The 17,191-nt window shown below is 39.4% G+C and overlaps 1 protein-coding gene across 1 annotated transcript in view; it reads right to left on the bottom strand.

Annotated features, from left to right (window-relative positions):
• LOC308697489 (venom phosphodiesterase CdcPDE) overlaps positions 1–12,969 on the bottom strand; it is a 61,052-nt gene extending 48,083 nt beyond the window's left edge. The window contains exons 1-5 of the mRNA XM_081376769.1: positions 12,852–12,969; positions 4,753–4,849; positions 2,878–3,009; positions 1,148–1,273; positions 930–990 (exon numbers count right to left, since the gene is read on the bottom strand). Coding sequence (XP_081232895.1) covers positions 930–990; positions 1,148–1,273; positions 2,878–3,009; positions 4,753–4,849; positions 12,852–12,890 — 455 coding nt within the window. The 5' untranslated portion in view covers positions 12,891–12,969. The remainder of the gene's footprint in view (positions 1–929; positions 991–1,147; positions 1,274–2,877; positions 3,010–4,752; positions 4,850–12,851) is intronic.
• Between the last annotated feature and the right edge of the window lie 4,222 nt (positions 12,970–17,191).

Raw genomic sequence — 17,191 nt, 5'->3', positions numbered from 1 at the left:
TGACTTTTAACGGGCTTTTCTTCACCAGTAATTGAATTCAAAGCGGTTGAAAGATTGTGATGACTTCACTTTTAATCTTGTAATGCAGAAATTCATTTGAACTTTTACATTTTACTGGGTTGAGGTTTTTTTTTTACAGTGTAAGATCATAAACTCTGAGCATTAAACTAATGATAGACTATATCTTAAAACTTCACTCTTTTATTAACTATTTTACTAGTTAAAAAGGCTTTAAAAATGGGCCAATTTATGTCTGTGTTTAAATGTAGTGTTTTTATGTTCAGTTTTGTGTTAAGGACATATTAAGGACATAGGACATATTATTAAACTATATAGTGTGTGTGTGTGTGTGTGCATGAGAGTGTTTGCATTTAAATATGATCTTACTAAGACATATTACTGGCAGATATTGATATTTATATGCGTCTTATGTCAGTTTCTGCTGTTCTGTTGTAAAGATCTCACTGACTTGCACCGATCTGCAGAGAACAGAATATTTCTGCTCAGTTTGAGTCTCTGATTAAATTGAGCTGTTTTTTCCTTCAGATTCATATTTCCTTCAATTCAAAACATTGGATTTTCCGGACTATTGTTTCATAATCAGGCTTCACATGTGTAATATGGCTGGTCTCTGGTTTTGCTGTCCTTAATATTTGTATTAGTTTATTTAGTTTATTTTAGTGTATTCGTTTATTTAGTTCAGTGGAAGTCCTTCATGTGGAGAGATTGACGAAAGGTCAAACACACACACACACACACACACACACACACGAGTCACGACAATGAAGTGGAACTTTTCTGGAAGTTTCTCAGCAGAATCAGAGGAGATGAAAATGGCAAAGTGAGTCTGTGAAGTGCGTGTGTGGGTGTGTTTGCGTGTGTGCGTGTGTGTGTGTGTGCGTGTGTGTGTGTGTGTGTGTGTGTGTCACCTGGCAGGGCATTTGGCTGCGTTCATGTCCACACACTCATCCTCAACCCACTGTGTGTCTCCTGCATCAAACATTTTGAAGTAGAAAGATGGAAACAATTAATTTATTTATTTATAACTTCAAAACAAATATGTGTCCACTGTACCGTTACGTGTGTAGTTGTGAGTCTGTGTGTGTGTGTGTGTGTGTGTGTGTGTGTGCAGATGATGGAGACTCACCCTTGCAGACGCTGTTGTAGTTGGAGCAACAGTCCCCGGCGCTCGCACAGTCCTCAGAACAGTGGCACTTGCTGTCCGACAGGCGCGTCTCTCCACAGCGCAGCGCCGTACACTCCCAGACCTGAGCTGTGACACACACACACACACACACACACACACACACACGGCTCATTTACAGCATTAGTTGAATATCTGCCAGAGTTGCGCACTTTAGCTTGGTGTCCGTGAGGGACAGACATGTAACGATCAGTAAGTGTGTGTAAAGAGCGAGCAGATGCTCAGAAAACACACAGTTTATGGCAAGCCCTTTAACATTAAAGGGGGGGTGAAATGCTATTTCATGCATACTGAGTTTTTTACACTGGTAAAGAGTTGGATTCCCATGCTAAACATGGACAAAGTTTCAAAAACTAAGTTGTACGTTTGAAGGAGTATTTTTGTTCCAAAAATACTCCTTCCGGTTTGTCACAAGTTTCGGAAAGTTTTTTTCGAGTATGGCTCTGTCTTACGTAAGATAGAGCGGAATTTCCTTATACGGGTCCTAAGGGCACTTCTCCGGTAAGATCGCGGGCGCGCGCGCACTCGTAGAGCAGACAGAGAGAGCGAAAGCAGTTCGCCATCAAAGCGCCCTGTCCGGCTTTTGGGAAGTCAGTGTCACCAAAGAAGTGTGTTTTTGGTTGCCAGGGCAAGACAACCCTGCACAGATTCCCAAAGAACCCAGCGTTAAGGCACCAGTGGATGGAGTTTGTTTTCCTGAGCATAAACGGAGTTGTGTAAGACTGTTGTTCCCTGCATTTCGACGATGATTGTTTTATAAACAAAGCCCAGATCGTCTAATGCTTAAGGATCGAGCAGTCACAAAGAAAGGTTCGCGGTCGTGCGTTGGAACGGTGAGTAAAACTGTTGAACAAATGTCTCTGTGTGTTGTTAGCTCGGCGCGTTAGCACAGCTTTAGCTCCGCCCACACGGCCCGCCCCCAGCCGCTCGTTTGTTTCCGGAAAGACTCGGTACAGCCAATCTTTCAATTAAAAATATAATAAAACAAAAGACTTTTTGGAGATATGAAGGATGCAATATTACTCTATAGGTACTCAAGATTAACAGGAGATTGAGTGAAAATGAGCATTTCACCCCCCCTTTAATCCTTAAAACCTACTAGCTATTTTCATGATACTAGTACTTATTCATTAGATAAAAGTGCCTAAGATACTAGTACTTATTCCAATAGTGACTAGTAACTATTCTTTTGTTGCTAATAACAAATTATTATTTTTGCCATTGCCTTCTATGGGGATCTGTCAGTCAGATATCAACTATTCAGTTCTGACTAGTGTGTATTCCAGTTGTGACTAGTACCTATTTATTAGATACTAGTATTTATTCCAAATGTTACTAGTAAGATAAATACTAGTATCTAATAAATAGGTACTAGTCACAACTGGAATACACACTAGTCAGAACTGAATAGTTGATATCTGACTGACAGATCCCCATAGAAGGCAATGGCAAAAATAATAATTTGTTATTAGCAACAAAAGAATAGTTACTAGTCACTATTGGAATAAGTACTAGTATCTAATGAATAAACTTGTATCTAACAAATAGGCACTAGTACCTAAAGAATAAGCACTAGTAGCATGAAAATAGAGACTAGTAGGTTTTAAGGATAAATGTCAAAGGTCTGGCCACACACAGCTCCTCTGTGGTGTCGGTGTGAGGCGGTCACTCACAGGGCAGGAGGCAGATGTCCCGGTAGTCATAGCAACAGCTTCCGGTGTCCACACACTGCGCGTCACAGCGGCAGGAGCGGGAGTCCGCGTCGAACGGCTCGTAGCAACGGTTCCTGCAGGACGCTGACACTTCTACACACACACACACACACACACACACACACACACACACCGACCGCTGTAACTCGCTGCTTCACTTGAAGAAATCAACTAGCTAGACAAGACTGTTTCCCGAAACTGCACTGTCGCAAAGTGGTTCAACCTTATTTAACACACTTAATTTTAATGAATCTGTTTGAGATCGAATTAACACAAGATGTTTTACTATAAATTACGGACATGCATCTGAGGACTAATTCTCATTTTTCTCAGTTATTTTGCTCGGTTTGCAGATTCAGCGTTCTCGTTCGCACATGCGCAGTCTTGAAAACTACTTTTTTATTTTTTTTTTATTTAGTCAGTTCAAATACAAAAACATTTAAAGTCCCCGTGAACCGGAAGTTGCAAACGACTTTTCTCCAGTGTTATGACGTATTTCCCAGTGAAACGGAATATTGAACAGAGGGCAGGGTTTTACTCTAGCGCTCCTCCTCTCCATCTCTGCTCGTAGCAGACTAACGGTTTGAGGTTACGCGTTGCCCAAACCAATTCCTCAAACCTACGTCATCAGAGAAGGTCCTCCAATGCAGAGGGGAGGGGCATTTTCAGATTTTGATTAAAGATTACCATGGTAAAAATTTTTTTTTAAATATTTTCTTGCACGGATTAATTGTTCACCACAAGACTAGTAATATGCGCTAACAAAGTAAATAGGGTCAATTTTGATTTCATGGGGACTTTAAGTACAATGCAAAAAAAAAAAAATAATGGTTACAAAGTATTAACAATACAGCTCAAAATATTTTACCAGATAAACAAAAATAAAAAATAAACATAAACATAAGAACAAATACAAAAATATAAGTATAAAATATCAGGGCAGTTATATGTAATTGAAAAGCTTTAATATTTGTATTGTTTTTATAAGCTTTTTATTTTGTGATCTCATGTTTGAAAGAGTTTCAAAATATATTGTTAGATCAGTGTTATAGAAGGCAATAAAGGAGGGTTTCTTTTGAGTTATTTTTGTCTTATGAATATAAAATTTCGCCAAAATGATAAAAAGATTAATTATATAATTTTGTTTTTCAGAAAAAGATGGGTTTTGGAAACAAAGTAAAATGTCATGAGGGTCTAAATTAAGACATCTGTTCAATTTTTTTGTCATATCTATTTTAAAGTCAGTCCAAAAAGAAATAGAAAAAGGGCAATATAAAAATAAATGTTCAATGTCTTCAAGTGATGTATTACAAAAAGTGCACTTATCACAATCAGCGTGAATATATCTACTAATGGTTGCATTTACAGGAGTCTTGAAAACTACTTGCCAACTAAAAGACGTAAATGACATTTGTATGGATTCTAAATTAGTATCAGAAAATTCAAAACAGAAGTTTCTGTAATACAGCCTCAGGTCATTATTTTACTACAAAATCAATTAAAGAAAACAAAAATCAAATTATATTATATATTAATGAACCTTTTTTTAACTAAAATATGCAACTGAAATGCAATTATTGATTAATTATTGTTTTTTTATTATTATTCTTGTGTATTTTTTAATATTTTTTTCCAAATTAACCTTTTAACTGCCAGTTAACACTTAAAGTTCATCCTGTGAAAACAGTTTACAAAATGGACATTGTGTTACCATAGAAACCGTACTTTAAAAACTTTTGGCTTCATTTTTGGAGCACTTGGTTAGACATGTGGATTTGATTTTATATCATTTTCTATAAGCAAAATATAAGGTGTGATATCTAAGTTGTTTCTCACCTTTATCTTTATTCCTGCAGTCTTGCAGCTGGAGACCGAGACCTAAACCCAAACCCAGAATAATCACGAGCACACACACCGCCAACAGCACTGACAGCTGCACACACACACACACACACACACACACACACACACAGAGAGAGAGAGAGATTAAAACATCACAGGCTTCACTTCAGTTCTGAATGCATCAATAAAGATTCTGCTGATATATTAGACAATATCTCATAAGCATTCAGAGACTGAGAGGAATCTGCACACCATGGGTCGTCTACATTCATCTTCTAGTCAGGGGGCCAAAACTGATATTAAAACTTTGTCGGACACTTTTTGGTACAAGTATACAACCTATCCAGTATTAATATTTATCCCCTCAACATGTGTTCTAGCCAGGTTGTCAGCTTAGAAAATGTTTTTTTGTCCATTTTAACACTATATTCTTAAAAGTGGTAAAAGCGGATTTTTTTCCCCAAAGTGCTTCCATTTTCTTCCATGTTACCTATTGTAATTTTGGGCAAATGTGCAATATAATCCAACTTATGTGCAAGCATGATAATTAAAAAATAATAATCAATAAATGCCACAAGAGTATCACACCACAAGGGGCACTGTTGTGTCAGCGCAGCTGTGATTTGGCAGTAGATTGAGGCAGCAGATCCAGAGAAGATGATCACAGCAGGTGTCAACAGTACAGTCTGAACAAAACTTTATAAAGGAGTGAATCACACAATCACACAACAGATTAACTTGATCTATTTGTCTACACAAACATTTACCTCAAGATTCTACCATTCTACCATCAAATGTTGCCAGAAACAGGTAAGCTAAACTGTTTTCCCACTAGCTATATACTTACCAGACATACACTCACCTAAAGGATTATTAGGAACACCATACTAATACTGTGTTTGACCCCCTTTCGCCTTCAGAACTGCCTTTATTCTACGTGGCATTGATTCAACAAGGTGCTGAAAGCATTCTTTAGTAAGGGTGTCCCGATTCTCCAAATCCTCGATTCGATTACATTTTCGATTCTAAAGTCACGGTTCGATTCGATTCTCGATTTTAAAAAAATAAATTGAAAGCACAAGCTATGCCATTTTAAGACTTTTATGCAATATAATAATATCTGACCTTTGTTCGCAATACCACACACTACATTGTCAAATTTAAAACGTTTATTAACAACATAATGTAACAATAACTTATATTTTCAGTCAATTGGAAACTTAAACAATATAACCTATTACCTGGCTATTATAGTCCCGGGGCTCCCTGGACTCCTCAGAGCAGTCACAGGCGAATAGCACGCCGTTTTAAATTGGGTTCCCACAGCGTTTGCAACGCAGTACGAGAGAACGTTCTCGTAAGGGAACGTAGGCTACTTGGTTACTTGCGTAACCTCGGTTCCCTTAGAGATAAGGGAACGAGTACTGCTTTGCCTTGCCGCGCTATTTCGCTCATATCAGGTACTTCGCTTCAGTCGATTTAAACCTAAAATCCTTTGGCGAGTTTTTTGCGAATTATACCCTCCAGCCACGTCCAAATTGGCGCGCTCGAGGTTGGCAGGGCGCCATGCGCTCCCATTGGACCGTACGCCACTGCTAACTCGCCATAGGTTCGTGCAGTTGCCGCAGCGCAGACAATCAGCTCGCTCAGACGAGATATGATGCTCTCGCTGTGCAGCTGCAATGTGTTTTAACCCTTTAGGACCTGAAGCTAAAATAGGTGTTTTTCACATAATTTGATTTTTTGACTGTAAAATTCTAAAACAATGTGCTATCTTCATGTGCAAGGTGTCATCTTTTTGAGAAAAAGATAAGCTTTCAACAAATTACAGTTATTGACCATTATTGTGTGTGGTGTGTTTGTAAATAGAATTTAAATAGACAAAAATAAAAAAAACGAGAATAAATTTACAGATTTTTATTTTGAAAAAAAAACAGAAGAAAAAAATCATGAACGAAAGAAACTAACACTTTAAAGTTGAAAAATGAACTATAATACATATTTACAAGTCTTTTGTTACATTGGGTTGCACAGTTTTCATTTAGGACACTTTTTTTTTTTCATACACACGCACACATTCATAGGCACGCACACATACATGCTTAGATAAATGAAAGAGTAACGGCCATCCGCCTCCCAAGTTTACATAAAAAATCATCCCAATCCCCTCTTCTGCTGTCTAACACTTGCGTCATATCTCTGTTCAAATCCTTCCATCCCGCGCTGCTGTCATTTGCAGACGGAAAGCATGACATTATCGTAATAAGCCTTATATTGTCGAAAAGCTCATGATGTTTACTTTCAGGAACTATTTGAATTATTTTGATAGTGCAAACGGTTAAAGAGTTACAGTGACATGAATACAGCTTGGTTGGCGGTGTCGTCGACGACACATCCGGTTTTAAAGGGTTAAAATAAAGGCTTCAATATTCTCGAGAAAAAGAGTTTTACCTATTACAGGCAAGCCGAGCTGCCGTGACATATGGGGCGTGGCAGCATTGACGATTCCATTTTTTGATTCGATAATCGAGATTGAGCATTAATTTCGATCGATTTCGATTTAAAATCGAAATCGTGACACCCTTATTCTTTAGAAATGTTGGCCCATATTGATAGGATAGCATCTTGCAGTTGATGGAGATTTGTGGGATGCACATCCAGGGCACGAAGCTCCCGTTCCACCACATCCCAAAGATGCTCTATTGGGTTGAGATCTGGTGACTGTGGGGGCCATTTTAGTACAGTGAACTCATTGTCATGTTCAAGAAACCAATCTGAAATGATTTGAGCTTTGTGACATGGTGCATTATCCTGCTGGAAGTAGCCATCAGAGGATGGGTACATGGTGGTCATAAAGGGATGGACATGGTCAGAAACAATGCTCAGGTAGGCCTTGGCATTTAAACGATGCCCAATGGCACTAAGGGGCCTAAAGTGTGCCAAGAAAACATCCCCCACACCATTACACCACCACCACCAGCCTGCACAGTGGTAACAAGGCATGATGGATCCATGTTCTCATTCTGTTTACGCCAAATTCTGACTCTACCATCTGAATGTCTCAACAGAAATCGAGACTCATCAGACCAGGCAACATTTTTCCAGTCTTCAACTGTCCAATTTTGGTGAGCTCGTGCAAATTGTAGCCTCTTTTTCCTATTTGTAGTGGAGATGAGTGGTACCCGGTGGGGTCTTCTGCTGTTGTAGCCCATCCGCCTCAAGGTTGTGCGTGTTGTGGCTTCACAAATGCTTTGCTGCATACCTCGGGTGTAACGAGTGGTTATTTCAGTCAAAGTTGCTCTTCTATCAGCTTGAATCAGTCGGCCCATTCTCCTCTGACCTCTAGCATCAACAAGGCATTTTCGCCCACAGGACTGCCGCATACTGGATGTTTTCCCTTTTCACACCATTCTTTGTAAACCCTAGAAATGGTTGTGCGTGAAAATCCCAGTAACTGAGCAGATTGTGAAATACTCAGACCGGCCCGTCTGGCACCAACAACCATGCCACGCTCAAAATTGCTTAAATCACCTTTCTTTCCCATTCTGACATTCAGTTTGGAGTTCAGGAGATTGTCTTGACCAGGACCACACCCCTAAATGCATTGAAGCAACTGCCATGTTATTGGTTGATTAGATAATTTCATTAATGAGAAATTGAACAGGTGTTCCTAATAATCCTTTAGGTGAGTGTATAGCTAGGCTAATTTACTTTCATAATTACTAGCTTACTTACTAATAGGTAAATTAAGTTTTGTGCAGATGTGTAATGGAAATATAGTTTTTAATTTATTTGCTGCACAGCAGCCTATTTTACAGTCTGCTATAGCTAAAAGCATTAATAAGTTTGTTAGATAGCAAAGCCCTCAGCTTATGTCAGAGGACATTGTAGTGATCCACTCAGAAACCAATCAGACTAGTGTAGTGACAAATCTATTTGCCTTCAGATGAGATAACATGGATCCAGAGGAAGCTGTAAGCCTAGCGTCCAAAGAAAAACAAATAGGAAGAGATATTGATTGGGAACAATGTTTCATTTGTCAAGACAAATATGGAAAATACAGCCAAGATAAAGCCCTTTGATTGAAGTGATTTTTCAGGAAGTGGTGTCTTTGTGCTCTTTCTGGAGATTATTGTAGTATAATATTGTGCAATATTTTTGCAATATAATAGACACACACCATTATTTGCATTGCGCTTAGCTTGACCTTGCTTATTCAATCCATTCAGTCTCAAAGGGATGAGACTGACAACCTGAGAGCCAACCTCTGCCAACCTGAGAGCCACTGCTTTGATGGGGAAAAACATACCTTTGCCATACGACTATTACATAGTTATTACTACTAACTAGTTACTAACCCCCAACCCTAAAGAAGTGAGAGAGCAGTTTTGTTAGGATGGAATTAATAACTATAGTGATATGTGAATGTAATATAATTTGTGTTACAACCTGGTACACTAATTAAGTCAAATAGCACCATAGACCATCATCTACAGTTCTAAATTTCCGCCTTGACATTAAAGTATTATAACTTGTGCAGCATTGCACTGTCTCTCCCTACAAGCTTTAAACTTGGCTTGACTCATTCCCATAGATATGGGTACTGATTGATAGAGGTTTTGGGATACTTGGTTATGTTTCCAAGCTGATATTCACTTTGAAAACTGGTTCTCTTTAGGCGGAGATAGTTTTTTTCATGTTCTAGTTCTGTTGTCTCTTACACTGTACAATAAATGTTCATTCTGACACTTCAGCAGACATCCCATGAGTGTTGGCTTTCATTTGATACCATTTTTATGAATATGGTCCTTGTGGTTGTGGAGATATTCAACATTTACTGTTGGCATGTCGTGTTGAGCAGGAAACCAAAAAAATGGCCTGAAATTGCTTGTACAAGTCACACAAAAAAAAATTCAGCTTGACAACCACCCTAATATCTTACCTATGGGTCTCTTCTAACTAAAAAAATAGGGTGACAGCTTGTACCAAAACACGTCCGCAAAAGTCTTAACGGAAGCCCTTTTCAGAATTGGCCCCCTGACTATTCTCAGGTTTTCTAACTCTTGTTCTTTAAGAAGCTCCACAGACACACAGAATCTGAGCGTGACTGATTAACCCTTGACTAACAGCTAGTTGACTAGTTCTTAATAAACGTATTAATATAGTGGCAGTGTTTATGCAGCGGATGCACACGTTAAAGGCACACAATGCAACTGTTGTCCCTCTAGAGGTCAAAAGCAGAACTACATGCATTTTGCAGAGGAACATTGTTTGCAGTTGTGCGGATGAATATATGACGACACACACACGAGCGAGTGACGAATGACCATCGCGTCAGGGCTAATGTAAACACGTATAACAGGCTATAGTGAATCAGGGTCACACAAAAACACTTTACAATTATTATTGTATTTTTACACATTAAATTTAATTTAATTTAATTTAATTCAACAAACTCCTCTGTGTTGCATACTTACAAATTCATTTCATAATTTAAATAACCATATAATTGTCAGCATTATGTTCTGTTTGTTTTAGATTTTATGGACCTTCTGTTTGTGTTCCTCTGTCCTGGTTTCCCGCCACTCATCAGTTACCGTGGAAACTAACAGTCATCAGTTACCGTGGAAACTAACACTCATCAGTTACCGTGGAAACTAACAGTCATCAGTTACCGTGGAAACTAACAGTCATCAGTGACCATGGAAACTAACACTCATCAGTGACCGTGGAAACTAACTAACATTCATCAGTTACCATGGAAACTAACACTCATCAGTTACCATGGAAACTAACTAACAGTCATCAGTTACCGTGTAAACTAACACTCATCAGTTACCATGGAAACTAACAGTCATCAGTTACCGTGGAAACTAACACTCATCAGTGACCATGGAAACTAACTAACAGTCATCAGTTACCGTGGAAACTAACACTCATCAGTGACCGTGGAAACTAACTAACAGTCATCAGTTACCGTGGAAACTAACACTCATCAGTTACCATGGAAACTAACACTCATCAGTTACCATGGAAACTTACTAACAGTCATCAGTGACCGTGGAAACTAACACTCATCAGTTACCATGGAAACTAACTAACAGTCATCAGTTACCGTGGAAACTAACACTCATCAGTGACCGTGGAAACTAACTAACAGTCATCAGTTACCGTGGAAACTAACACTCATCAGTTACCATGGAAACTAACACTCATCAGTTACCATGGAAACTTACTAACAGTCATCAGTGACCGTGGAAACTAACACTCATCAGTTACCATGGAAACTAACTAACAGTCATCAGTTACCGTGGAAACTAACACTCATCAGTGACCGTGGAAACTAACTAACAGTCATCAGTTACCGTGGAAACTAACACTCATCAGTTACCATGGAAACTAACACTCATCAGTTACCATGGAAACTTACTAACAGTCATCAGTGACCGTGGAAACTAACACTCATCAGTTACCATGGAAACTAACTAACAGTCATCAGTTACCGTGGAAACTAACACTTATCAGTTACCATGGAAACTAACTAACAGTCATCAGTTACCGTGTTAACTAACACTCATCAGTTACCATGGAAACTAACTAACAGTCATCAGTTACCGTGGAAACTAACACTCATCAGTGACCGTGGAAACTAACTAACAGTCATCAGTTACCGTGGAAACTAACACTCATCAGTGACCGTGGAAACTAACTAACAGTCATCAGTTACCATGGAAACTTACTAACAGTCATCAGTGACCGTGGAAACTAACTAACAGTCATCAGTTACCGTGGAAACTAACACTCATCAGTTACCATGGAAACTAACTAACAGTCATCAGTTACCGTGGAAACTAACACTCATCAGTTACCGTGGAAACTAACATTCATCAGTTACCATGGAAACTTACTAACAGTCATCAGTGACCGTGGAAACTAACACTCATCAGTTACCATGGAAACTAACTAACAGTCATCAGTTACCGTGGAAACTAACACTCATCAGTTACCATGGAAACTAACTAACAGTCATCAGTTACCGTGGAAACTAACACTCATCAGTGACCGTGGAAACTAACTAACAGTCATCAGTTACCGTGGAAACTAACACTCATCAGTTACCATGGAAACTAACACTCATCAGTTACCATGGAAACTAACACTCATCAGTTACCATGGAAACTTACTAACAGTCATCAGTTACCATGGAAACTTACTAACAGTCATCAGTGACCGTGGAAACTAACAGTCATCAGTGACCGTGGAAACTAACACTCATCAGTTACCGTGGAAACTAACAGTCATCAGTGACCGTGGAAACTAACACTCATCAGTTACCGTGGAAACTAACAGTCATCAGTTACCGTGGAAACTAACACTCCTCAGTTACCGTGGAAACTAACACTCCTCAGTTACCGTGGAAACTAACACTGATCACCAGCGTGTGTTTAAGCTCCTCCTCCTTCAGTCGACTGGTTAGTACGCTGTGTGTTTGGGTCTGTGTAAATAAACCGTGAGTTATTTCATCTTCAGCAGAACTGAAGCGTTACAGTAATATTAACATGTTTCCTGTGGACGAGGACCGTTCTTCTGTTTATCACACGTCATGTTATCACACATGTCAGGTGTAGGTCCATAAAACTGAAGCGGCGCAGTAAACCGGTTCAGACTTTGTATTTCGACACTTCACTGCACTGTTTTACACTGAACACACTGGAGAACCTGTGCGTCACACGGCAGACAACGGGTTTATACGCTCATCATCTCTCCAGCACAGATACATCTTAAACCAAGATACACTCACTGGAGACGCACAACATTTCAGACACTGAGTCTTGTTTTATGAGAAATGTTTCAAAATTAAGTTTTAAACAAGAACAAATATTAGCAGGCCCCTTGTGTGTGTGTGTGTGTGTGTGTGTGTGTGTGTGTGTGTGAGAAATAACCCAGCTCTGTGAATATGTGGCTCAGACGTGATTCGAGCTTCATGAAATCTCGCGGATCCTTCAGGAGCGACAGCAATAGCACACGGATCTCACAGGAGGAGTAACAGCACTGATTCAGCAACACTGAGCAGAAGAAGAGTCTCGACTCACCAGGAGAAGCTTCTGTTTCTTCCTGTTCTTGAAGTCCATCGCGACGTCCAGAAGAAACTGACAGGAGTGTGTGTGAGTGTGAGTGTAAGAGTGTAAGAGTGTAAGAGTGAAAGGTGAACTCTGGACTGAGTGTTTGTGAAGAGAAGCTGACACACACACACACACACACACACACACACACACACACACACACACACACACACACACACACACATCAACAGAATCACGTCATTACTGGCATAAAGGAGCAATTGACAAATGTTCGTATGTTAGTAATCATCATAAATTACAGTTTTTAAATGTTTTAAACTCGACTGCGTTTCCATGAAATGCTCCTTTAAACGTTTCGGCTCAATTTTAGTGAAATTAACTTTGGAACACAACTTGGTCAGACATATAGCTTTGATTTTCTAGTAGTTTTAAATTTCAAGTTATTTAGTCAAATATATATATTGTATAAAATAAAACATGTTTAGTGCAGTACTTCACAGTATTACACAGTTTGAGCTGTGCTGATCTCAGGTCTGCACTCATGAACCTCGGCGTAATGATCATCAGTTTATGAACTACAAACATTCCCTCAATTAATACACTTTATTTTCAAGGTTGTGAATAAAGCAAATATTATTGGAGAACATTTTACAAGAAATATTATTTCAGTTTTTTTTTTTACTTCAGATCTTCACATTGAATTAAATGTTACTTGCTGTTTCTTTGTCATTATTTGTGAAATTCACAAGTGATTTCTGAGCAAAAATAGTTTCTAAGTAAATGCTAGAGCAAATGTGTATTCGGTGTATGAGCTGATCCCAGCGTAGAGGAAACTGAAGAGTAAACACAGCAGAGATCATCAGATAGTGTGTGTTGTGCAGATACACTGGAGAAACACATAAACGTGTTAATATTTCACACCAGTATCTGTGATCTCATAAACAGAGCAGAGAGTGACACACACACACACACACACACACACACACACACACACACACACACACACACTTCTGGGTAGGCCATCGTCGTCCGATGAGGACTTCTCCTATAATGTGTGTGTTCTCTGATGACTGTATAGTGCGATGCGGGACGCACACCGTCTTTCACAGACAGGGCATGTAAAGGTGTCTCCTGATGGCCTTAAGGGGGCAGGAACAAGCATGGCACACACACACACACACACACACACACACACACACACTCGCATGCCCTGCTTTCTCTGATGTCTTCTAGTCAGGCGATGTTCAGTTCTCCTGTTTCGTAACTCTGTCCTCCATTCTGCCGGAGCGTGTGATTCGCTGCCAGGGATGTGGGCTTTATCACACACTTCTTAAGAAAGCCTTTTAGTCGGTCTTTCAGCCTCTTTTGTTGACCGGGAGCCAAGATGTAATTGACCGTACAGTATCTTACGTGGAAGGCGCCTTGGCGGCGTTCTCACCACATGACCAGGCCATCTGAGCTGGTGGAGCGTTACGGTTGCTCCTACACTCCAACAGTTCCTGTTTCAGGATCTCAATATGTGGCGCTCGATCCTGCCATGTCACAGAAACAAATGCGTCAACACCTCTTTCCCACTTTTACAAAGAGAACATAAATCCTCAATCAGAGTATTGAAATTAATGATTTAACAGGGTAGATGGTGTGCAACATTTTAGCTTTATTATTAATGATGTAATACGTGGCGCATCTCAGAGATGGTACACGACGAGCATCTGTGGTTAAAATAGCCGATCGTTTCGCTGGATAAGACTCTTATTTCTCGACTGGGATCGTGTGGAGACTTTGAAGCAGCACTGAGACGGACATCTGAACCTTCTGTGAGCATTGGAATAGTTGGTTTCCATTGAAGTCCATTATATGAAGAAAAATCCTGGAATGTTTTCCTCAAAAACCTTAATTTCTTTTCAACTGAAGAAAGAAAGACATGGATATCTTGGATGACATCGGGGAGAGTAAACTATCAGAAAAAAACTTTTTTTTGAAAGTGAACTAATCCTTTAAATTCTTTAAAATGCACAGGGAAAATATAGATTCGCATGAATTGTTCGTAAGTTAAAAGATTTCCATAATTATCAAACATAGTCACAAGAGGATTAATATCCCTGTTAAACCAGTTCCTTAAAAATAAGGACTTATTGGCAACCAATATATTGGCTTTATTCCAAATAAAGGAAGTGTGAGGAGAGAAAGTGTGTGAGTAGCAAATTTTCCAGGCTAGAAGAACTTGCAGGTGGAATTTAAGACGGAGTTTATAAATATTAAAGTCAGAAGTTAACAGAAATACAGAAATACTACAACACCTGTGTGGTTAAAGATGCTATGGGATATGATTCCAGAGAGAGTTGCTCAAGCATCATATGCCTTTAAAAGCTCTATTAACGTCTTCAGAGAAGAGTACCTCCAGCCCCCCTTCAGCTTTCTTATTAGTAAGATCCCTTTTCTTAAATCTTTGGGATTTGTTTTTCCAAACAAAACATATCTTTACAGTAAGAGTCTTTAACACACAAAGATAAGGAGAAATGGTGATAAGCCTTCTGCTTTAGATAACAGGACACGACCATAAACCGAGAGATCACGTTGTTACCAACAGTTTAATAACGCTTTGGTCTTGTTTAATCTAGAGGAGAAGTTTAAGCTTTGTCTTTCAAGGACATCCTTTATACTGTAATTCCTAGGGATTTAACAGAGGGTTTCACTGGAATATCAGCAACAACTTTATCTTTTAAACGAGAACGTTTCTGAGCCAAATGAAGACAAAGATGTGTTCTGGCGACTGGCGTGTTTATTGAACCAGTGAGAGTCAGCGAGAAGCTCTCTGATTGGCTACATGAGGAAGCTGGACCCGCCCTCCTCTTCGCTCGCAGAACTCAGTGAGAGAGAGAATCGTGAAGGAAGACGCAACTGCACTAATGGGGTTATTCCGGGAACTGTTTTGCCTCATGCACACAACAAGCCTTTTACACATTTGCACCAGTTTATTTTTACACAAAGTGTGATTTTACGCAGTGAATCTGTTGTGCAGTTCCTGCCTCTGGTGTTTCGGCTGCACATCGCTGTTCTCAGGCCTGCAGAGCTTCTGGCCGTATCTGTGTGATAAACCCGTGTCAGAAGTGTAAGCACGGAGAAAGTCAGAGGAACACAGATCATGTTTATTTTGTCAGTTTCACAACACATGCATTACACTCACCAATAATAGTGAAATGCCGCAAATATTTTGTTCTTACACTTGAAAGGCGATTTACACCTTTACCTTCTCGCGCATGCTAATTTAATTTACGCTTGCAATCTTATGTACACTTCACACATCTCCCCCTGAGCATGCGATTCTTCATGACATCACATTACCTTCACAGGAGTGGGCGGGCCTGGACTCGGGCTTCTGCGAGATGATTGGAGGGTCTGTCGAAAGGCTGCATCTCCTTTTGATTGACAGAGATTTTGAACTATATAAAGTCGCTGCCGCTGAAGCTGTTCGAGCTCAGTCCCGTCACGGATTTTGCAAGTGTAGATGAAAGACAAACCGCTGCAACCTAGCTCTAGGTATTTGCTTGGTGAAAATTCTTGGCAATTTTCATCATACATTGCACACAATTATACACCACATTCCTTGTTTCAGTTTAATGTAATTCCCACATTTCCTCGTCGAGTTTAATATTTTTTTTTAGATCGTTTGTTCCTTCACTCATTCATACAGTAGGCTAGGCTAGCGTCGTAGGGGTGAACTAGCCAGCTAGCAAACTGCACACGATGGCAGACAGAGCTAATATTGTCCACCTGACTTTGGCAAAAATGAGCTTCCCCTCTTTTCAAGATTCGAAGGTTTTTATTTCTCACATACTCATACAAGATGCGCAGTGAAATGTTTTTTTGTGACATGCACTGCACTTCTGTGCTCAATTGAAGTAAAAATAAAAATAATGCAGTGTAAGTAAAATAAAATAGAATAGAATATAATAAAATACAATAAAGGTTTTAGCGGAAGTTATAATTAAGTTAATATTAAATTATATTTAAGTTATGGTTATGGCTAACTTACATGTGCAATAGTAATGAAATCATTGTGCAATAGTTATGAATGAAGAATATTATTATAGCTATAAGTTAAAACTAGATTGACAGGCAGATGTACACATGTTAAAGTTCAATGGCTGGTTTAAAAGTGTTGAAAGTGTGTTAAAAATTAAAGTGTTCAGAGTGCAGAGTTCAGGGCTCTGATTGCCGCAGGGAAAAAGCTGTTCCTCATCCTCTCTGTGCGTGTTTCATGACAGCGCAGGCGTCTGAGGGTTACAAACAGTTTGTTGCAGGGGTGATGGGGATCCTTCATAACCCTTCTGGCCCTGTTGGTACAG

The sequence above is a fragment of the Scardinius erythrophthalmus genome (assembly GCF_964197995.2).
Source record: "Scardinius erythrophthalmus genome assembly, chromosome: 10".
Taxonomy (NCBI): domain Eukaryota; kingdom Metazoa; phylum Chordata; class Actinopteri; order Cypriniformes; family Leuciscidae; genus Scardinius; species Scardinius erythrophthalmus.
This window is presented reverse-complemented; position numbering and strand designations above follow the sequence as displayed.